General features: G+C 34.1%; 2 protein-coding genes across 4 annotated transcripts; one reads left to right on the forward strand and one right to left on the reverse strand.

The window, feature by feature from the left end:
- Nucleotides 1-580: 580 nt before the first annotated feature.
- On the forward strand, nt 581-18,924 carry LOC111697178 (uncharacterized). Of its 3 annotated transcripts, none has more exons than XR_002764240.1 (18): nt 581-2,401; nt 3,225-3,302; nt 3,618-3,998; nt 4,173-4,230; nt 4,905-5,083; nt 5,578-5,831; nt 6,636-6,761; nt 7,238-7,349; nt 8,072-8,182; nt 8,999-9,131; nt 9,687-9,834; nt 10,345-10,471; nt 10,797-10,844; nt 11,362-11,462; nt 12,056-12,207; nt 12,408-15,555; nt 16,144-18,216; nt 18,428-18,924. XR_002764240.1 is itself a non-coding variant. In XM_023467081.1 (17 exons), exons 2-17 carry the CDS (start codon nt 3,234-3,236, stop codon nt 17,336-17,338), a joined length of 6,342 nt encoding a protein of 2,113 aa, XP_023322849.1. In that variant the 5' UTR covers nt 581-2,401; nt 3,225-3,233; the 3' UTR covers nt 17,339-18,924. The 3 variants fall into 3 exon arrangements, 1 of the variants encoding a protein (XP_023322849.1); XR_002764241.1 differs by having other exon boundaries at nt 16,144-18,203; XM_023467081.1 differs by having other exon boundaries at nt 16,144-18,924.
- Nucleotides 18,775-23,599, reverse strand: LOC111697181 (zinc transporter 1). Its single transcript, XM_023467084.1, has 5 exons — nt 23,480-23,599; nt 23,356-23,426; nt 22,136-22,231; nt 21,457-21,499; nt 18,775-19,364 (listed from the first exon to the last, which is right to left on the reverse strand). The coding sequence occupies exons 1-5, from the start codon at nt 23,486-23,488 to the stop codon at nt 19,359-19,361; spliced, it is 225 nt and encodes a 74-aa protein (XP_023322852.1). The 5' UTR covers nt 23,489-23,599; the 3' UTR covers nt 18,775-19,358.
- Between the last annotated feature and the right edge of the window lie 52 nt (nt 23,600-23,651).

A 23,651-nucleotide genomic window follows, 5' to 3' on the forward strand; every position in this document is an offset into this window, starting at 1 on the left:
TAATTTGTTTACTTTGCATTGATTTCTTGATTTAACGCCCTCAGATCCTCTACATCACTTTTTATTAAAATTCTGATTTATGGTTTAATCTTCGATTTTTTAGCTATGCAGCTATTTCATAGACACCAATCTCATTCTTAGTTTAAATATCTATTTTTACTATTATAAAAACTTGTAAAATTTACTTGTGCTGCTCTGCTTTTTTAGTCAATGTTCTAAACCTCTACAGGAAATGTTTACAAAAAAAATATCATTTTAATCCGTTATTTTAACCAGAACAAGAGTTGGAAACTTTTAAACTGAGGGAATGAGTTAATTCCATTCTCTTTGTTGAGTAGAGATCAACTTGATTATTCTGTTTCGACCAATTAAAAAAATGGGTTCTAAAGTCTGGAAGGGACTGTTAGCGGTTATTTCAAGTGAGCACTATTTCAATGCAGTATTTACAGAGGTATCCTTGAAACCAGTGTTTCGGATCCATATCATTTTGATTCGGATCCGGATCCGAGGTAACTTTTGATTCTGTGAATCGGATTTTCCCTATTAAAAATATGAGAAAAATTTTGCTGAAAANAATGAGATATGGGAATAAATCAGTTGAAATTACGCTTACAGTCCCTTAAACTAATAATCTCTCACTGTACAAATGAGAGATGGGAGTAAATCGGCAAGTGGGGAATAATGATCTTGTTCCGTTAATTTAAAAGTCTACAGCTTATTCAAAATACAGTTTTCAGTAATTTGAATTAGAAATGATATAAAACAGAATGATTTTAATACATTATTTTCTCTTTGTATTTCTTAATAAAAATCAATTGTTCTGACTTAAAATGGAGTACTATGAGTTTTTCCTTGTAAATGTTTGTTGTACCAACTAATGTTCCTATTCCGCCATATAAATATTTGTCTTCCATTCCATAGTGCAACTATAACGTACAATATACAATAGTTATCATTTTCTTTAAAGTATTTCCAAATAATAGAATTGGAGAAATTTGCAGCTAATTCCTGGTTTATTTCAATGCTAATGCAAACTATACGATTTTTCCTCCTTCTCATGCTTAAATTTGACTTGACCAATTTAGGAGTTTTACCTAAAAATTAATTTTTACAAATTTTTGTTGATATTTACGAATTCGTATTCTTTGCAGTTGTTTTTACTTTAATACATTCACTTTAATTTTCTCAAGCAAGTGTTTTATATGCAAATATTCTCAAGTTAATGTACTTGAAAACTTGGTACTTTCATTTATTTATGTCCTTATTTATTACACATTAGATGACAATCGATAAAAGTAAACACAATTTATGTAGTGAAAAAAATTTAGTACAATACTAATTTTCTTGTTATATAGTACAATTTATTGTAACCTCTTACATTACTAGACAAATTTGATAAAGCAGTTCTGTAAACTTTTTTGTTTAAATTGTTCAAACATAAAGTTTGAGCAGAGCGGAGAACTCGTGTTTCGTGGAAATTGAGATCAGTGATTAATCTTTCTTTAATCTGCAGATTAATTTAATTTTTATATGATATCCCGCATGGTAGCCGTACCCTGGAAGAATAATTGGAATGAAGTGATTAAGCACATAGTGGATATCGAGATCAAGGGATCGGGGTTATGAGTCTCGTGCACGAAAGTTCCCAGCTCTGACCACGTTCACAATTGTGCTGTTAACTATGCAAATTTAATTATTCTTTTCATTCAAATCTTTATTTTTTTCGATGATTAAAAAGCCGATCATCACTTTTCTTACAATGCTTGACAAATTTTTAATTTTTTTGTAATCACGTTTTTTTTGTAAATGATTTATTATATGTAATTTGTTTTGGCAAATGAAGTGTAGATAGTGAAGGGAAACATTTCGTTTTTAAACCTTGCTCAGAAGTTGAACGATTTCTATATCAAATGTCTGAAATGGACGGTAGAAGTAATTTCACGTGACTCTCTATCTCTAGAGTGGCATGTTCGATTGACAACTGTACCCTTAAATCTTTTATTTGAACAACAACGTAAAAGATATCACCGTTTTTCTACAAACTTGATTTAATTGGAATTACAGGGGATTTTTTTTTCAAATTATGCATACTTTTTGCGACCTTGTCTACACAGGCTTTATCAGCAATATTATTTAATAATTTCCCGTTTTTACTGATTACACATTGCTTGCGAAAAAAATGTCCACAAATGTTAGCCATCATTTATATTTTGCTAAATTTATACCAGACTTGCATAGATGTTTGCTAAATTAATATTTTGCTACTTTTGTATAGACAAAAAATGCACGGAAAGGTTCGGTGGATCAAATAAAATGACAATGCCAGGGATTGAAAGATGATTGATCACTGATCAATGATCAAGCATCACCTTTTTATAAGGAAATAGTACATTTTCACAAGGTAAGATGGATTTTTATTCTATGATACATGCTGTTAGATATTTAAAGATTACTTGACTGAGATGATACATAACTTCTCCCATCTAAGATTTTACTTGAATTTTTCTTGGTTGTGACATCGTCTAATTTATTATTCTGCATATCACAATGTTAGATGATGTGTTGAGTCCAGGAAGAGACTATGTCTATATACTTGTCTAGGATGTGACAATATCCATTCTATATATATATATATCTAGGATGTTACAACATCTATATATTTATCTAGGATGTGGCAATGTCTATATATATATCTAGGATGTGACAATGTCTATACATCTATATATAAATATATATATATCTAGGATGTGACAATATCTATATTTATCTACATTGTATGTGACAATGTCTATTTATACATTTAGCTTGTGTCTCTGTTGGTTTGTATCCAATAAACGACAAAACGGCTGAACCGATCAAGTCCAAATTTTGTGTGGGACCTCACGTGGCCCCAGGGAAGGTTTATGGCCAATCTGACTTTTAATATGTAATCTTAAAATATTTATATCTTAAATTATTTAATTTTGTAAAATTTTGAAAATGCGCGAAAAAATGTTATGAATTCCGAAAATAAAAATAAAAACAAATTTGATACTGTGCAAAGAGAAGATGCTCGCAGAAAAAGCCACAATTAAAAGTTATAAAAGAAGATGGGCGCGAAGCGTCCTAAAAGCCTAGCGTCTATATATTTATCTAGGATGTAACTATATCTGTATGTTTATCTAGGATGTGACAATGTCGTATATATTTATCTAGGATGTGGCTATATCTATATGTTTATCTAGGATGTGACAATGTCTACTTTAAATCAAGAATTCACCGGATCTCAACTATCGAGGAGATCACAATTTAGTTTTACCGAGGTATGAACTCTAAAGGAAGAGAGGTCTGTTTAAGGGACGTAGACAAAGGTTTTTGATTAAGAATCCTCATTTCCATTTAAACTATATTTTAAGGGAAAAGATGAAAATGATTTTTCAAGAAAGTACAAGGGTGGAACCATTTGGTACAAAAAGATAAAATATTTCTGGCAATTTAACTGAAACAAATCATTATTTTCTTTTTGGATCCTAAAATCATCCAGTGCTTAGCTTATAATTTTACAGGGTCTACCCAAATATTGTTCCATTGTCACTGCCATTTAGTTACTCTAACATTAACAGTAAAATAATGTTAAGGGTGGGACAAAGATGGACTCCTGCTCTGATGTTCAGAATAACGTGAACATTGAGAGGATGGAGACCCTGGAGAATGATATCAAGAAACCTGAGGTTGATCTTGATAACCTGGAAAAGATGGATGAAGACGGGATGAACACAATTGAAGAGAACGAACCCTCCGAAATAGGAATAGAGATAGCAGCTGATATATCAGAAAGTAACAAGGACCATTTCAAAAATGACGTTTCTAAACCCTCTCTCACTAAAGATCCAAAGAAAAATGTTATCGAAGAAAAAGAAATCAACGATAAGATAAATGAAAGCTCAGAAGATCAAGACTTCACTGACTCTCTGGAAAAGGCTGGATTTAAAACAACTTCATCTCAAACTTCCACAAAGGTAGACATTTTTTTATTGAACATTTTATTTCGCTGATTTTATCGCTTAGACATTCTCTAGTCACATTCTTTTTTAAAGTTTGTAAATGGGTTGTAAATGATAGAGGAAATGGCGGAATCAAAAAATATTTTTATGTAAAAATCTACGTTATTGATTAAAAAATATTTTTTTTAGATGGTTGATGCAATGTGTCAGACAATTCAATCATTATCCAGCTCATTGAAAACGCTAGGTAAGAATACTAAATCATAAAAAAAGCAAAAAAGACTAATATTTAATTGGAAGAAAAAACATAGAAAATCCAAGTTTATTATGTTAATTTAAAATCAATGAGTTAAATATGTAAATTTGATTACAAAACCAATTACATGTAGAAACTTTGAATACAAGAACTGAAAGAAATAGTGGGGGGGGGGGGGCTTGCAAATGATGTCTAAAAGGTTTCAAGTACAGAAACAAACTAAGAATGAAAGATGTATGTTAAGTGTATATTAGAAGAAGTTTTGTGTTCTTTAATTTTCTGTAATTTTTATGAGAAAATACATTTTAAATTTTTTTTTTATATCCAGGGACCGAATTAAAAGAATTTGAGCTAGGTCGCTAAACTATCTAATGCCGGTTGAGATCTTGAGTCACCGATTCATGAAGATTCAAGTTGGTTATTCAGGATTTGAACCGGTTGTAGGTAGTTCACCGACCTCTCCAATTCATTAATTCGGTCCCAGATTTAAGAAATACCAGAAATGGATGAACCGCCTAGACTTGGTTGAACCACAACTCTCGCACGCCGGTTCAATTAAGGCGAATTGGTTCATCTGTAAATTCGGTGTTAAACTACTGAATTATAGCTTCAGGTTTTGAATAGTTTAATATGTAAAGCTATTCAGTGTTATATTAATGTTGTAGATGCTGCTGTGCAAACTGTAGAATCTTACTACGAGGACGGATACAAAGAATGTTCCGTCCATAGAACCCGGAGAGAAGACGAGATTAAGGAAGAGCTGGAGGAGAAGGACGGAGAGAAAGAGGATAGAACTGAAGAATCGGATTCCAGGGTTACAGAGCTTCTAGAATATTCGGAGCAGGTATTAAATCTATATTTAACCGGGAAATGTTCTTTTGGCTTGCTCATAGAATTCAAACGTTCCTCCGTTTATAAAGTTGGATGTTCAATTCTCAACAATTCTCTTTACACCATTGTCTAATCATCTATATATATATATATAAAATATATAGTGTAAATGCCCGTGGGAAAAAAATAAAAGAGTTTGAAAAAAAAAATCGATTTTTTAAGCCTAAAGTCTCAGCCCATTCGGTTCAGCCGTTTGGCCGGCTATAGGCAACATATATAATATATATTTACGAATAGATTTAATATTTTTATGTTCAATAACCAACCAAAACGGTCCCATCCTTTAATAAAACGTTCTTCTACTAATTGGCTTATGATTGCTATGTAAAAACTTTTCATTGAAGAAAATGCGTTTAAAAATGTTTGGTAAAAGACATAACATTTTAGTCCTAAAAAGTGGAAATCTTTTCTTGATATTTATGTATTTAAGTGTTATCCAATTTTTAGAACAAAGTGAAAGACGAATTTCCCTGCAAGATTTGCAAGAAGTTGTTCTCAAGCATTTTCAGCATCAAAACTCACATTTATGTCGCGCACCGGAAGTACTTAAAACCGGCGCAAGCTGGCGCAGTTGTGAAGAAGACTGGAGCTGATTATAAGAAAGGATTCAAGTCGAAAACTGCGTATTTATCTCGGAAGAAGTTTACTTACAGAAAACAGAAACCATGGTGTAAATACTGCTGGGTCAGATTTCCAAACAGGGATCAACATAACATTTATTTTTATTTGATTTTAATCGACATTTCTAATCCCTATATCTTTGCAACCTTAATCCGTAATTCTTTGATATTTCAAACTTAAATTAAGTAGTTTGTTTCTTACATGAAGATTTAATATAGTTTCACAATATAAATATCACAAAGCCTTTCCAAGCAAATATGATGGAAAAAAAGTCTAGTGGGCCGGGTATTCAATCTATTTTTCTGTTAACAGCTTAGTGTCAATGGGGGGGGGGGGGTTCTGGACGAATAATTGATTTAACAGACTTCATAGTTTGAAATATTAAAGGTCTACGACATCGGGTTGCTAAGATTAAAAAAATGAGAGCTCGTTGCAAAAACTCATTTTTTAGGTCAAATAAAACTTTAGTTCCAAGGCTTTACTTTTGTAATGAAGAATTTCATTAACTGATCTAATTCAAATCTCAAAGCAATAGAAAAAATATATGATCAATACTGTTCTGTTAGTCTTAATAGATTTTAATTAACAGTCTCGTTAAAGATTGTGTCGTGTTGTCCTCTTTTTGTTGGTAATTAACATACAAAATATTTTCTCAGAATCATTCAATTATTTTTTAACCTTTCATCCACATGATTATTGTAGAACATATTGAAAACTTTAAAAGATTTTATTTTGTTAATGATGGCGATATTTAATTTTAGAGGATAATACTAATATTGGATTAATTTGTTTCATGATCACCCAATTCCCGTTTAAGGGCGAGTGGGCTAACTAATACAATCAGAGAAAGTGTATATTTTTAATTGATGTGTTGATTTGATCAGAGTTGAATATGAGGAGCATAGAAGGCAGTTGCACCAAGATAAGCTTGGTGTTAGAGAGCGAAGTGCTAGTGCTGCTAACAGTGAGATATCAGAGACATCTAGCGCTAAATCTAGAATGGATTTAAGGAAAGCGGCCATTAATATTTTGTAACACAGTCCTGAATATTATTTGAAGATACTTAAATGGTATGACAACCCCGACTTAAACCTCTATAAGCTTCTTTTCCTGTGAAAGTGTTTATAAATTATTTATGACATCGAACACCTTTATTTCTAGATATAACTCAACTTGCGAATGATAGATAAACGAATAAGTTAAGCCAGATGTTGCTAGAGCCTCAAAAATACATTTTTGATATTTACTTCAAGAATTAATACTAGACATTACCCAAACATGACCTTGTATCATTCAGCTAGGAATGTGCTAACGGGCGCGATGTCTAACTCCATTCGTGGTTTTAGGCTTGCCATAATAAATGAACCCCCTCTTCCTCCATTCAGCAAAAAAAAAACTAATAAATGCGGACTGTGGAGGTCTAACATCTGGGAAGAAAATTTCACTTTTTTTATACCTTAGCAAAGAATGGCCATATCTGGTATAGTTCTAGCAAATGTGAAGGGGATCTGATATCAGATATATCTCTTGGAGATCAGAACTCAGATACTTGTCTCTCAAACAGGACCAGCAGATCTAATACACCAGCAGTTGGCAATGTAAGGACCGGAGAAGGAGAAGCTAACAAAAAACTGAATACTTGCCACAAACTTTGGTTTTCTTATCCATACATCTTTTAAACCTGAATGTGCACATTTTTGATATTTCAACCTGTGAATATTTTATAAAAAATAATTCAAAGGTCTAAGACACCAGGTTGCAAAGATATAACGACTAAAAAATTTAATTTAGTTTGTGTTTAGTACCCATTTTCATTTAATTGTCTCTCTCTTGGTGATTTTCTCCTCTTTGTTAACTTGTAATTAGGTTTTTTGAATCCATGGGGGTTTTTGATGTGAATATTAGTTTATTGTTCTTGTTGTTTCTCGTGTGTTTCTTATGAAATTTGTTATTCATATTGTTTATCTTGGCTTCTTGTTGCTCTTGTCTTTCATGGTTTTTGTTCTTCTTGGTATTCGCGGTGTTCTTCTTGTTGCTGTTTCTCAAGGTTTCTTGTTGTTTTTGTCTTTCATGGTATTTCTCCTTTTTGGTATTCTCGGTGTTCTTGTTGTTTCTTCTGGTGTCTTGTTATTCTTGTTTCTCTTATGGTTGTTGTTTTTATTGGTATTCATGGTGTTCCTTTGGTTCCTGATTGTATAGTTTTTCTCTTGTGAGGTTTGATGCTTTTCTTGTTCTTGTTTCTCGCAGTGTATGTTGTTAATCTTGTTGGAAAATGATCATGTAGGTTAATCTCTGATAAAAATTGGAAACTGCTTTTTAGAAGTCCCGGGAAGGTGACGAAGAGGAGGAGGATGCAGAAGACGACGAGGATGAGGATAAAGAGGATGATAATGATATGGATATTATGGAAACAGATCTTACTGATCCAGAGGTAACTGAAGCTTAGCTTCTTAAAACATGGGTTTTTTCAAAGACTACTAGAACTTAGTGCGATAAGAACGTTGGTTACATTTAATGTTACGTTGTTAGACAGTTAGAGAACTAGATGAGAAGGTTGTGAAGTGGTTAAAAAACTTATCTAGGTTATGAAAGGGTAAATAATTTGTATATCTAGGTTGTGAAGGGGTTACTAAACTGTATATCTAGGTTGTGAAGGGGTAATTATACTGTATATCTAGGATGTGCATGAGTTACTATACTGTATATCTAGGTTATGAAGTGTATAAACTGTATATCTAGGTTATGAAGGGATTACTTTACTATATATCTAGGTTGTGAAGGGATTGATACGAGGACTAGATGTGAAGGTTGTGAAGGGATTACTATACTATATATCTAAGTTGTGAAGGGAATGATACGAGGACTAGATGTGAAGGTTGTGAAGGGGTTACTATACTGTATATCTAGGTTGTGAAGGGAATGATACGAGGACTAGATGTGAAGGTTGTGAAGGGATTACTATACTATATATCTAAGTTGTGAAGGGAATGATACGAGGACTAGATGTGAAGGTTGTGAAGGGGTTACTATACTGTATATCTAGGTTGTGAAGGGAATGATACGGGGACTAGATGTGAAGGTTGTGAAGGGATTACTATACTATATATCTAGGTTGTGAAGGGAATGATACGAGGACTAGATGTGAAGGTTTTGAAGGGATTACTATACTATATATCTAGGTTGTGAAGGGAATGATACGATGACTAGATGTGAAGGTTGTGAAGGGGTTACTATACTGTATATCTAGGTTGTGAAGGGAATGATACGAGGACTAGATGTGAAGGTTGTGAAGGTTGATGAAACCTTGAACATGGAATCTAGAGTCTCCTATCTACTCAACCCAACCACAGAAGAGGATGTATCCGCTCTACAAATAACAGGGATACAAACCAGAAGAACTTATTCAACAAAACTTAAACAGGAGGAATGGACAGTGTCCAACATGCATTCTAACCCTTATTCCGGGGGGGGGGGGGCTATAACTCAGCTATTATGTTTAGTATGGGCAGAGGAGCAGTGTCTCATCCTTTTTTCATGAAAAAAAAGAGTTGAAGAATTTTATTTTTATCTTTTTAACCATCTTGCTCCGTTCAAAATAGTCCCTATGGGCTTACTTCTGTTATGCACTTTTACTATTTTAGCCCCACTTCCACCGGTTAAATCCTGTTTTATTTTTAAACTTAAGATTATGGGTAATTTTAATACGGAGGAGTTACGGCTTCCGAAAGTGTTTTAAAGACTTCAAAAACATAATTTTTGTCGTTCTTTGAGGAAATTAACTATTCTGGAGACTTCTGGTTCTAGTTTCAATTGAATTAAACTCACTATATTATACATATTAACCCGTTAACTGGTTGAAGGGGATTACAAAGGAATTTTTTATTTTTATTTAAAATGAAAAAATACCTATTTTCTATCTGGTTATATCGTTACAGAGGAACTAGAACTTAGTAATTTTATGGTTAGCTTGCCTTGGTATGAAGCCAGATATCATCATTGTTTGATCTGTGAGAAGTTTTATACTCTTGGGACTTTCTCTAGCCATGTTCTAGACGCACATGGAATGTCTATGGTGTTGTATAGGTATGTTTTTATATCCCCCCCCACCTCTCCAAACAAAACATAAGACAATTTCAGTGTTTAGACATCATATGACAAGTTTTTTTTGAAGATTTTTTCATTTTCTAATTGATCCACCAAATCTTCGACAATTTTTGTTTATTTAACAAACAAACAATCAGAAAAATACTGAAACCAAATAATACATTATAGATAGTTAGCTCGTTTGTTATTAGTTTGCTTGTATCAAATAAGCTTTAAAACGGATAAACCATTTAGATCCAATGTTTTGCGGTAACTCGCATGACCCCTAAAAATTCGATTTAAAATTATTTTTTGTAAATGAAAACAGAGTTATCTACGATTTTTCTATTTCTTTTTAATGTACGAAGAAGAAATATTGCTCAATGCAGATTGTAACAGAAAGCTGAAAATATTAATAGAATGAAGCCTTGTTAACAAATTTTAATCTAAAGAAATGAAAAAATCTGTGATATGAGAAAATGTTGGAGATCTTATACAATTAATTTTTAGGGAGAAGTTTCCAAGTGATGATTTGTCAGTAAAACTTTGGAATTGTTCTTTATGTGAGAAAGAGTTAAAGTGGACTCAATCTAATATATCTAAACATTTGAAATCCATGCATCGTCTAAGTTTGCAGGTAAAATATACCCAAACAAATTGTTGTGGCCAAATGCGATTTTGTATCTGGTCAAGAGCTAAAATACTAGATTATGTAATTGAGTTTTTTATTCTTATCTCGTGGTTTCTTGAAATCCTTGACCAACATTTGACTGACAAATGTCTCTTTGTCACATCACATCATCAGTAAAATGCCTTTATCTCAAAACTTTCAGTAAAAAACACTAAACTCAGATTCCTTGCACGTTTTCATACATCTTTGAATCACACACACATGTAATGCCTTTTAATTTAATTTTTTTTAATTAAAAGAAAAATTTCTTCAAGTTTGAATTATATTTCAGGAGTACAGTTTAACCATTCTTGGCCCAGACGGTTTCAAAGTTAAGCAGGTCAGAATAATTGAGAAATACAGGTTTATTCACAAAGGATGAGACTTTCTTGAAAGCATCATACTGCCAGGCGACTATTAGTGTGCGGTCATTGACCTATACCTTGACATGTTGATTCACTTCACACTAGACTTTAGTCATAAATCAACTGTTACATTCATTTCCGTTCTTTGGCGGTTATTTTTGAAAGGGATTTGACCTTGATTTTCACAAAATGATGGTTGATCTTTGATTTCTTTATTATTTATTTTTTGATTACGTGAAAATCTTATCTAACAAAATAAAGGTCGAAATTTTTTTATTTCTTCAATATAGACTTATATGGGGGTAACCCTTCACCTATTTATTCAAGGTAAAATTAAAACTCACAATTAACAAGAATGTACGTTCGTCGTTCACTGTACAATCACAATTCAATTTTCAGGAAATAAAACCTTTCTTTAAAATGTTACAATTACTTTTTTTTAATTAAAAAAAAGTTTAAAACTGAATAAAAATAAATTATCTGTTGTCTTAGGTTCGGCTAGAACCTAGCTTGCCATGGTATGAGAGTAGGACGCACAGATGTCGGATCTGTAATCATGTTTTTATCTTCTCAGAACTTAAAAAACATCTCAGGAAAGAATCCATGTGAATTATTAGTTTTTCGGCCAATTGGATTTTGTAAATATTATAATTTACGTGTTTGCAGTGGTTCAAAGTTTAAACACTTTGTCTGAAAGTGTGAGAAGTCGTTATGTCAAGTGATTCCTCTGATGTCAGATATTTACAACGCTATCCCTATTTGCTTTGTCTGATTTAGAATAAACGATAATCCCATGTCTCTTGAAAAAAAAAATATTTTTAATTGTAGTTTCTCTTCAAAGTTCAAAAGAAGAAACTAGGAAAATGACGATTATTCCACCATACTGATCAATTAAAGGTTTTGGTGCTGTTGTGAATCGGGAATGCCCCTCTAAAAAAAAGAGCTAAAAAGACCCTTAAAAACTGTTTAATTGCTATACAAAAAAAAATCATAAACAGATCATTAATAATAATAATTAGATCGCTTACATCCATTAGATCCAATCCATATTCACCATAATCATTAAAGTTTACATTAACACTAAAAATATTTTTATATTCATGAAAAACTGTCGGGGTGGGAGTGAATTATACATTCCATGTCGAAACTGCATTTTAATCTGTTTAACTGGATCGTCTTTGCTTAGACTTAAGCACAACTGTTCTTTTTCCAACTACAAACTACTGTTCCCTCAATCCTCCCTCTCTGCTGAAGCATCCAGCGAGGATCCAGTCTGGAAGTGTATGATCTGCAGCGCTAAAACTGCTTGGACCAAGGAACCTATAATCCAGCATATAAGTAAGTTTAGTTTATATAATATAGAAGTGCTTAGGATGTACTCCATTCCTGGATCCTCGATTGTGTTTTGAGAGTTCAACATTGTTTTTATATTTTGCCCCTTGAATTTTGGTCCTTAGGACTGTTTTGGTTAAATAATAATTTTATTCATCGTATAGTATTTTTTTATCATAAAACTATTCCTCTATTCATTTATCTAGGGAAACATAACTTGAGTTTGGAGAGCTATGCTGCTGAACATGTTGAAGATGCGAAGCAAGATGAAGATGTTGATGACACCCAACCCCTTCCTCCTGTTGAATGTGTCCTCAACGTCAAGGATGAACCTGAAGAGGAGAAGTCAGATTTCAACTCTAGGATAGTTCGCCTGGAACCCCGGGATACTACCCCAATGAAGAAATCCATGCCCCGGGAGATGGTAAAGGTTGGATCGGATGAGAAGCTGTGGGTTCCATGGTTTGAATCTAAACTCCACAAATGCCTGATATGCGGAGAGGTAAGGACCTGTGGGCTCAGTTTCAAGAATCATATTTATGACAAGCATCAGTACATGTCCCGGAAACAATATGTTAAGCGGTTTCCTGGAGTTGACATTGAACCTGACGCATGGAACTGTCCGCTGTGTCACAACACTATCAAATGGACCAAGAAATGTATAGTTGACCATCTCAAAACAATCCATATGCTCACAAGGGAAGAGTTTGAATTAACATTTAATATACCCAGCAGGCACAAGGTTGATGCTCCAGAAGGAGGAGAATTTAACTTCAATGCCAGAACTGAGTTAGGGATCGCCAATAAGGAGGTTGCGGAAGCGCAAGAGGCTGAACATGCATTACAACAAGAGGCTGAATCAGCAAGTGTTGTCCAGTGCGGGATATGTGATGATATGGTGAAATCTCTTATGACCCATATTGAGGACTATCATAAGATGAGTAAGGAGGCTTATCTCAAGATCTGTGTTGGAGATGACAAAAAATTCTCCTCTAGTCCAGCCAAATCTAAACCTAAGTGGTCCTGTCAGATCTGTGAAGAGAAAGCAGAAAATACAGAGAAAAGTATCAAAGAACACCTTGAGATTCATGCCATTGACTTAAAAGATTATGAGAAAACCTTTGATATACCAAAAGGCAATGAGAATGAGTCCAAAGAGGTTGAGGATGATGATGAAATTGTTCTTCCTGACAGTGAAATAATGATGGAGGAAGTTGAAGATGAAGATGTAAATATTAAGAAAGAAGTTGATACTAATGGAGATGAGATAAATGAAGATAATGTTGTACTTCACAGAGGATCACCTGAAACTCCTTGGTTTGAGTCAATCAAGATGAAATGCAAGGAATGTGATGTATACTTCTGGTTGGGAGCATTTATGAAGCATATTATCCAGGCGCACAGACTTCCCATAAAGGTTTACAAAGTCAAGTATCCAGAAACTGTGATACCTAAGCGTCAATATATCTGTAGGATTTGTGGAGTTTCGATTTCACACTATGCCTCACCCATCAGTGGGCATCTGACAGGGAGACACAACATAACTATGACTGATTACTACAAAAAGTATGAGAAGCTGAAAGTAAAACCTCCCTCTCCTCTTCCTGAACCAGAAATTGTTATTCCGAGCAATACCTTCCCTGATGATTATCTGAGTTTGGATAGCACAAGTTCTAAGGCCCAGCGAATGGCAGAATATCACAAAACTGGAAAACTTCCCTGGTTTGAGTCTAAAATCACCATTTGTAGAATATGCAATGAAGAATGGCTCCTTGGCTCATTCCGTCGACATTTATATGATCGGCATGATAAAATCAGTAGAACCACATATTCTGAAATGTTTCCTGACTCAGATATCTCTATTCCGACCTGGAGATGTAAAATATGTGGTAATGGAATTAAATGGGTTCGAGACAATATATTCTACCATCTTCGGACCCACAACTTTACAATGGAAGGATATAGACAATTGTACATTGACGGAAGTGATGATAAGACAACTGCTCTCGGTAAACAAATGCCGAACCTTGTTCCCATCTCCAACTCTCTTGAAACGAAAGAAGAAAAACAGTTTCGTTGTAAACTTTGCAATGTTCTTGTGGCCCTTGAATCTACAGCCATCAGAAATCATCTGAAAACATTCCATAACATGAGTATTAATGAGTATCAACCTTTTAAGAATTCGCCCAATCCTACTGGATTTAGTCCTGCATTCCCTTTGGCGGATCCTAATAACAGTGCATACAATATTCCATTGTATAACAACCCCATGATACAAAAACCGCCTCCTTTATTAAAAAAGATACTACCTCGCCCTTCTGCCCCTCCTGCCCAGCCAGGGTTGCCATGGTACAACAAGTGTAAGTGGACCTGTATGCTTTGCAACAAAGCTTTCTCGTCCGGATTCTGGAGACATGTCTCAGAAAATCATTCCTACACCAAGGAAAACTATCTCCAGGAATTCGGTAAGAATGGTATTGACATAGTTCATTACTTTTGCAAGATCTGCAACAAAAAGATCCCCTGGTCCGGAGCTAGCATCAATGCGCACACCAAGGCTGACCATGCAATGTCCTTGAAGGAGTATGAGGGTTTGTACGGACCTAAATCTGATGAGCTTGTACCTGATCCCCAAGCTGAGCCTGATATACCAATCCTGCCAATTAATATGTTCCCACACCTGCCCTCGGGTAGCCAAATACACTACGTCCACTCTCCAAACAAATGGTTTAACGGTTGCGAGTACAAGTGTCAGGTTTGTGGACGAATCCTTCATTCCGTGGCGGGATTGTCAATGCATTTAAAGGACACTCACATGATGGATAAATTCTCATATTTCCGTCAGTTCGGCCGAGCAGGGATTAACATTAGAAAATACAAATGCAAGATATGTTTCAAGTCTTTCCCTTGGTCTGGGGTCAGCATATCCAAGCATGTGAAGCAGGCTCACAACATCTCATTGCAAAGGTATTCTAACATGTATGAAAACGGAAGCACCCAGGAATCCATCTACCAAGAGGAGTTGGCTAATGGTGTTCCAGGCATGGACCCTATACGAGAGAACCAGCCACCTCCCTCCCGAGACAAGGGACTCAAATGGTATAATAAATGCTCCTGGACTTGTCAAATCTGTGGAACCACAATTTCAACAAACTCCAGCGCATTCTACAAACATATAGCACAGGATCATGGTGTACCTATTGACGAGTATAAGGAGAAGCATGGTAATACAGGGTTTGTCTACGTAGATCATACTTGTAAGCTATGCAATAAAAAGGTTCCGTTCAACGGTCTAGCGATGTGCAAACATTTCAAACATACTCACAACATGCAGCTAGAGGAGTATCAAGCAAGGTAATCTAATTTATTATCTATAGATAATGGTTTTGGACATTAGGGTGAGCCGATTTTTCATTTTATCTCTTAGAGCTTAGGGTGTGTGCGGGATTTATACCCCTTAAGATTCTAAGAACTAAACAAAATAAAATAATACATTTTTTTCAATGACGAGCTAAGAGCTATATTAAGAAAAAAAATAGTCAAAAGTTTTCAAAAGATCCGCCTTAAAACACTGAATTCAGAAAAGTTGATTTCATTGATTTTTGTATTGTCCCATAAAAACTTTTTGCTGGCCATAAATCAAACAATTTTATAAATATAAAAAGGTGGACAGAATTGACAGCTTGAGATGCTTCTTTTTATGCCCATAATAGATTTATTTTGAAAAATATTTGTTTTGGTCCTACTAGTGTTTTTTATCTATTATTTCCTTAAAATAACTCTCAGTGGGGCTTTTTTTCAACGCTATTGTAATGCAAACTTTAACATTAGAAATTAAAAGCGATTTTCTTTGTCCAGATTAAAACAGAAAAAGTAGAATAAACTTCATTCAACTATCCTTTCCTTGAAACTTCTATAAATAAAATCCATAAATATTTTAAGGTTTATGATTGATGATGATGGCAGCTCAACAGGAGAATATTATGCCCCTACAGATGAACATTGGTACAACAAGGGAATATGGAAATGTCAGATATGTAAGAACAAGAACAAATCCCTTGGTTCCTACAAGAAGCATATTCAGAAGATGCACAATATGCACTATGAAGATTACTTTGATAAGTTTGGGAATGCCGGGATCCACGAGGTTGTGTTCCGGTGTAAGATGTGTGCCGCAACCATGTCTTGCAACGGAGTCACTATTGCCAGTCATCTCCTTAACAATCACAAGTTTACTCTAGCTGAGTATGAGAAGACCTACCTCAAGGATGGAGAGGATGAGGGCGAGGAGGGGATAGAGGTTCAGCCTCAAGACGGAGAACATTTTCTAGCTGGGATGAAAGCCACAAGTTCCGAGCCGGCACCCGTTTTGTCCAAGGAAGAGATGCTTCGAAAGGATAAACCATGGTATCAGAAATGTAAATATTTCTGTCAGATCTGTAACAACCCATACTTCAGCATTAGTGCGCTGAGAAACCATACCAAGGTAAAGCATAATATGGACAGAGATACATATGTCGGAATATACGGTCTTGATGCGGGCCGGGTGATTGAGGACTATAGTTGTAAGATATGCAATAGAACGCTGAAGTGTGAAGGAAGAAGCCTGAACGCCCATATGAGAAACTGCCACAAAATGGGGATAGTCGAGTACAGCAAGCGCTACGAGTCTCAGAGAAACACACAAGAAGATCCGAACTACTACAATGAGACTTATCAAATAGAACTTGAGAATGACGAAGGCCAGGAAGGGGAAGAGGACTACACTGTCGAGACCATCGGCGTGGAAGATAACGAAGATCCCCTGGCCAGCTTTGTGTCAACCGAGATCTTGGAAGATGACTATGCTGAGGATGATATGACAGCAGAAGAATCTCTTCATTTCAACTTCGAGGAAGAGGAGGAGGATGAGGAACAACCAACCTTTAATGAAGATATCGGGGTTGCAGAGATGAAACCGGATATTTCTAAAATACAGATCATTCCTGAGGCAATGGAGACTGAGGATGATTCTGCACCGCCTGAAGAGTCTATTGAAATAACCTCCATAACCGAGGAGAATGATGAGGATGAAATCGATATGAGTCAAGTCAACATGGGCGTAGTTGAGTTCAGTCCTGAAAACCCCTTGGCCTAAATCTGCCACCTTGCTTGATTTACAAATTGTAAAAATCAAATTATTTTGAAAACTTTGCCTTTTTTCAAGACTCATACAAAACACATGGTTTTGATTTTCTTAAATGTTTATCACAGCGGTCGCCCAAAAAGATATTTCGGATCAACAAATGTGATTTCCTCTCTTGACTTTTCCGTTTAAGACTGTGTTTCTTTAAGCATTTGTATCAGTCTGGCTTGAACTAAAAACTAAAGAAATTCTGAGTTGAAGCATTTTTCGAAGTGTCTTCTATACAATTAAATTCATTTATACTTAGAGTTTAGAGGAGAAGAAAGAAGCTCTCATTAACAACAAAGTTTTTGAATTTGCCTTCTAAAAATCATTTGGAACATGTTTCTCTCTGCATTTTTAAAATCTTTTACTTTGATTCAGTTATGCTTAGGGTCGATTTTAATACAAAAAGGTTCCGAGTCGTTCGATCTGATCAAATTTAACATCACTGTACTTTGTTGTACTTAAAATGGTATTTAGACATACATTCCTCCCTAAATATTTGCATCATTTTCAACAATTTCGACCTAATTCTTCTGTTTTTCTTAAAAGGCCTAATTCAAAATTAGCCATAAAACCAATTTTACTTGTTTATTTGTTGCAAACTATCTAGCTGATCTATCACTTGTGATGGGAATTTATAAATAAGAACGAAATAGTTGAATTAGATTTAGCTAGCTAAACTAATTTTTCTGTTAGATAGTTCAGCAATCTTATTGGTTGAAAACAAACTTATCTTCTTTGCCATCTTTCTTGACACCAAGCTCGTTAATATTACCATTGACACGCATTGATACTTTTTCAACGATATAATTGACATAAAGAAAATGAAAATGTATGATTTCAGGGTGTATATTTTCTTCAAAAATTATTCCCCCTCTTTTGAAAATCCCTTTTTTTACAATACGTTTGGTTCGTTATTAGCGGATTATCGATGAAATGGGAAATAAATAAAATTTTGGGGAAAATATTAAAAGGATGATGTCCAATTTTTCGATTCGATTCGATTCAAACATTCTTAAAAATATACATCCTTGTAAAATTCTTAAAATACTAAAGCTCTCTAGTGTTACAAGAGACATACTCGTTTACCTGTTAGTTGATATTTTTGACCGGAAACAGATAGTTTATGCATTTCCGGCTTTTGATTCGGGATGCATAAAACATTGTTGTTATTCGAACTAATGTATTTACAATACATTTAATGTCTGGGTATGTGGTTTCTAGATCTATTCCTCTTCCAAATTGGGATATAAAGATGTAATGATATTAAATGGAAACCCCGCCCTATATAAATGTGTTATTATACTTTTAACATGACTTATGCCCCTCCTGTATATTTGTACACTTTATGTGCAGTAACGTTTAGTCAATGTAATCTGAACAAATTAAAAAATGTCTTTAAATAATTTTTATTATTATCATGATTATTTTATTATCATATTATTCCATTGCATTTAAACATATATTTACATTAGTGTTGTATATTCACCTTGCAACTATTCGTTGGTAAGTTTGTGTAACGTTGAACCAATAAAAGTATTGTTAGCGTAGTACTCACATTTACTCTTTTTGAACAGCTTATCATTTTTTCACGAAAAAAAATGCAATTTTAAATTCCGACATTTGAGGGTTTAAAGAAACACCAGGTATCATAAAAAAGTTCAATATTTTTTTCATGATCTATTAAAACTCGCCAAAGTCCCCCCAGTCACCAGAGATAAAATGGCATGATTCGGGCATGTTTATATTTTTATCCGATATAATTAAAAATGAAGTTGAGAAGAATCAATTATTGCTACTTTGACGACGAAATGTAGATTTTTCTCTTTAAGTTGATTTAACATAAGGTTTTTTGTTCTAAAAAAATGTTTCGAGGTTAATTATTATGTTTCTTAAATCTTGCTTTTTCTTGGTATTGTTTCTTCTTGATACATTCTGAACTTGGTAAACTGAATTCAATTCTTGTATGCAGGTTTCTTGTTTTATCTCAAAACTGAAAAAAATAAATTATAATTTTACAAAAAAGAGCTTGAGGAATAAGCTCAAACGATATTCGGTAAGACTCGCTGTTTAAAACTCGTAAAAAAAACTCATTATTCAAGAACTACTGAAGGCTTGCAGAATTCAGATATCGGTAACAAAAAGGTATAAAGTCAAGTTCCTGTTATAAGGCTGTGTGTACCGTTTATACAGTTTCTCAAAACCTTCAGAAATCATCGCATACCATACTATTCAAATGAGGCCAATCGGTCCCTCAAAATGTTTTACTCAAAATTCCATTTTTTAAAACTATTTTTTTACATTTTAGTAATTCAAGATTATTATTATTATTAATTTGTTAAAATGTAAATTTTTTCGTTAATTTTTCTGAAGAAACAAGGATGGAAATTCTAAGTAATTGATTATGTCATCAGAGTTACTGTTGTTACGCGAGCCATGCTGCGTGAAGAAAGTCTGTTTGTCGCCCCTGCGTATTTCTGAGTTTCTCCTGAAGATCTGTACGGAATGTATTGTGAAAAAAACTAGTTTAGGAACTGTTTACAGTCCGACTGCGCAGACGCAAGATTTCTAGCGGAGTAGTAGTTATATTTATATTCAGTATATGTTTATTCGTTTTGCAAGTATTTTCCGTGTTCAGAATTCTGGGATCACCGTGGTAATTATTTTATATATATCTATGTTTATTGGTTGATTCTAGTATGATTGATGATTATGTATTCGTTTATTGGTTCCTAGCCACAGTTTTTTAATGCCTGAGTGGATTATTTGTTATATTTGTATGATTTTCACTCAAAGCTTTTTCTGTGGGTTTATTAAACTTGTTTAGATTGAAGGCTCAGAGAAATAAACGTTCGGAACCTTACTATCTTCCTTTTTATTATGAAGAGCGTTGAGAGAAGGGAGTCTTACGATCCAATCCTGAGAAATACCACACGGTACATATATTAGGTCTTTAGGGAACTCGCTAAGTAGCGAAACAACTGTTTAAATAAAAATGTAAGTTCCTGGAAACTAAAGGTTAAATGAGTGGGACATTAAGAGATAAGCTGAAGGGTTTTGTTCTGAGATTATGGATTGGTCAAACTGCTGAACATTCCAGAGATGATTTCAAGGATGCAAGGATGCAAAAATTCCGGAAGAAATTTCGCGTCGAAGCTTTTTTTTTGCAGTTTCTTACTTATACAAATATTGAAGAAATAGCTGATTAACACATTTTGATTTTTGATACCAAGTTTTCTCAACATTTTTTATTGTTCACAGCCTCAAAGTTTTAAGACAGGGTCGACTTTGAAGTGTCGCAACGCCTTGGGCTTTGATTTTACCGCTCTTTTAACTGAGACTAACTCACTTATGCTTTTCTGTAGCCCTTAAAGGGACTGTAAAGGAAAAATGAAAGGGGGTATAGGCTGAAAGCTAACCACTTTAGCTCTCGATCGCGACCCATGAAAGTTATATCTGATGTTCCTATCTCGAGAAACTGATTTACAACTTTGCCAAATTTATGCGAAAATTAATAAATATACAATTTTGTATAAAAGTAGTGGGTTTAAAAAGATCAAATTCAGCAATTATGCAACCAATCTGAGAACGCTAATTGTAACTTAGGTTTACTCCAATTCTAATTTTATATTTGTTATTTCTATTTTTTATAGATTTAATTCATAATATTATTTTTACGCACGTATTCTTGACCAGAAATTCCACCAATGGCAGTGCAGTAAAGTGGTCACGTGATACAGGCGGAGACACGTGACCAGTATACTGCTCTGCCATTGGTGTATAGTTCTGGTCACGTGATTTAAGTTAAAGATTTTCTAAATTTTACACTTTCGTATAATTTTAACACAGTTTTGTATCAATTTCTCGAGACAGGAACATCAGATAAAACTTTCATGGGTCGCGATCAAGAGCTAAAGTGATTAACTTTCAGTCTATACCCTCTTTCATTTTTCCTTTACAGTCCCTTTAACATGTACGTTATAGCACTATAAAGCACTTGTTGTTAGCTTTGGTTTTTGAGAGGTAATTGACAAAATTCTTATCAATTTTCACATGAGAGCTTGCAACCTTTAAATGACAGTTACCTGCGTTTTTACATTTATTGCTGGATTATCTTCAGAACTGAATCTTAACAAAAATTAAGGAATTAGAGAAATTACAAATCTCAACTGAGATTGTAACTTTTGTGTGGATTTTGTTTATCCTGAACACTTGACCTTGATATCCAATTTGGGTACTTAAGAGTTTGAGGATCACTGCTTGATCCCTAAACTAGAGTACATGGGACATCGAATAGATCTCGAGATTCAAAACACATATAATAAATTAAGTTTAGTTCTCAAAAAGTTGTGAAGAGATTTTCAAAACATGGATTCAAGAAATTTTTTGAATATTTTAGAAAAGTGCGATAACTCACGTAAGAGAATAATCTAAAATATTAAAAAAACATAGATATACATATATCTATGATAAAAGCATTCTCATTATTTAAGCCCCTTCGTAGACTTGAGGTAAGGGAAATCGATTTAGGTCTTTTTTCGAAGTCGGTCAACCGCCAACGAGAAGTCTATAAAGGCTATAGTAAACTTATTGAACATTTTGAAATAATAAAAATTCAGATAGTTTTTGGTAGTTTTTGTGTTGTAAATCATTCAATTTTTGTAATTAATTTCGGTGGGCGGTTGGCCTAATCCCTACGGTCTAGAAACAAGTTTGTTTTATACGAAAGTAGAACCTAACCATCAATACTTAGTGTTCTCTAACCTATTCCTGCAGCAGGATGAATCTATACAGGAGTCTGATTCAGCTAGTTCTACACCTGGAGCTGGAGCTGGACATGGAACCTGGCAACCAAAATATCTAAAAATGTTTATTTAAATGCCGAACCTAGATATTATTTGAAAATAGCTGGATTAGGTTGCAACACTCGCAGATTAAAGCGCTTTAAAGGGAATGTTTGCGAAAAATAAAAGGGGTGCATTTCCACGGACTCCACGCTCTCAGAAACGCAACAGGAGTAAAATTAGTAGCGATTAATCCGCCTATTTTAAGAATTCTGCCTAACCCCACTTTTTATTTTTCATGAACACTTTCTTAATAGATACTGTGTATGTATTTTCAAGTGACCCGCAATTTAAAAGAGTGGCATGTCTGACTCACAATGCTACACTTTAAACCTTTATCTGAGTAACAATTTGGGAAGATATCTTCGTTTTTCTATCTTTACAATTGTTAAATTCTGACAAGGTATCTGCAGCATGTATGTATTAAAGAGAAACTAACTTGTAGATGATTGATTTTTAGACACGTATATAAGATTTCCGTCAACTGTCCCTTTAACGTTAAATTTGATCCTTTTTTTAATTTCTTAAAGGGCATTAAATCTCTAAGTAGGAGAATAGAAGAGCAGAAAAAAAAACAGAACTTGAAAGATACAGGGTGTCCCAATAAACGCGGGAATTCAGTGACGAATTCAAGTAATTATTAAGAAATAGCATTGTAATACCTGATTTCAAAAGTAATAATATTGTTATGTCTGCTAGAGTTTATTTTATGAAAACGGTAAATGGCTGTAAAGATGTACCCTGTATAATCATAGGAGACAAAGAAAAAAATCGTGTTAATTCAAAATTCTTCAAAATAAATTACGATTCTGTTTTCTGAATTATTAAAAAATATTTCTGTTCAATTAAAATAAGCTAATGTCAGTGGTAGGTAGGGGGGGGGGGNATTCTTTGTCTTATTTTCAGAATTGATCCAATTATAGGAATGGAGCTGAGAAACCAGGAATAAAAAATGAATTCACCTCTAATTATTATTATTAAAATTGAATTATTAAAATGTTGCTGCTTTTTTGAACATCCGTAGAATTACGGAGATTCAAATTTTTTTTAATTAATCAAAACTATTTTGTCGTATCCGCCTAGGCTGTCTTGGTTTTAAACGCATTTCATGCCTCGATAGTATTATGTAAAGCAACCTACCCATCATCTACATACTCTAGTTGTATAGTTGTACTGTGAATGCCATACGAGTGGAATAGCTCCTTAATCTCCTAAATAACAAAAAGTGAATTTAGAAATTCAAAATTTTTTTAAAAACTTCTACCTTAGCCATGCTGTTGTAGTTGTCCAAGGCACTTGTTTCTGGTCCAGGCCGCGCCACTTCCAAGTGACAACTAGCGACCACGCGACTAGGAAATTAATAAGTTGATTAGGCCGCGCCACTTCCAAGTGACAGCTAGCGACCACGCGACCAGGAAATTAATAAGTTGATTAGG

This window comes from Eurytemora carolleeae, unplaced genomic scaffold (assembly GCF_000591075.1).
Source record: "Eurytemora carolleeae unplaced genomic scaffold, Eaff_2.0 scaffold273, whole genome shotgun sequence".
Classification (NCBI taxonomy): Eukaryota; Metazoa; Arthropoda; class Copepoda; order Calanoida; family Temoridae; genus Eurytemora; species Eurytemora carolleeae.

What these genes read in the sequence shown, in the direction of transcription:
- LOC111697178 (XM_023467081.1), top strand. Translation starts at nt 3,234, where the DNA reads ATGTCTACTTTAAATCAAGAATTCACCGGATCTCAACTATCGAGGAGA. An exon ending in CAGCTCATTGAAAACGCTAG is followed by an intron (nt 4,231 to 4,904) that starts GTAAGAATACTA and finishes TTAATGTTGTAG; the next exon opens with ATGCTGCTGTGCAAACTGTA. An exon ending in ATACACCAGCAGTTGGCAAT is followed by an intron (nt 7,350 to 8,071) that starts GTAAGGACCGGA and finishes ACTGCTTTTTAG; the next exon opens with AAGTCCCGGGAAGGTGACGA.
- LOC111697181 (XM_023467084.1), bottom strand. An exon ending in CTAGAGTATGTAGATGATGG is followed by an intron (nt 22,232 to 23,355) that starts GTAGGTTGCTTT and finishes AAACATTTTTAG; the next exon opens with ATATTTTGGTTGCCAGGTTC. An exon ending in TCATCCTGCTGCAGGAATAG is followed by an intron (nt 21,500 to 22,135) that starts GTTAGAGAACAC and finishes ATTTTTGTTAAG; the next exon opens with ATTCAGTTCTGAAGATAATC.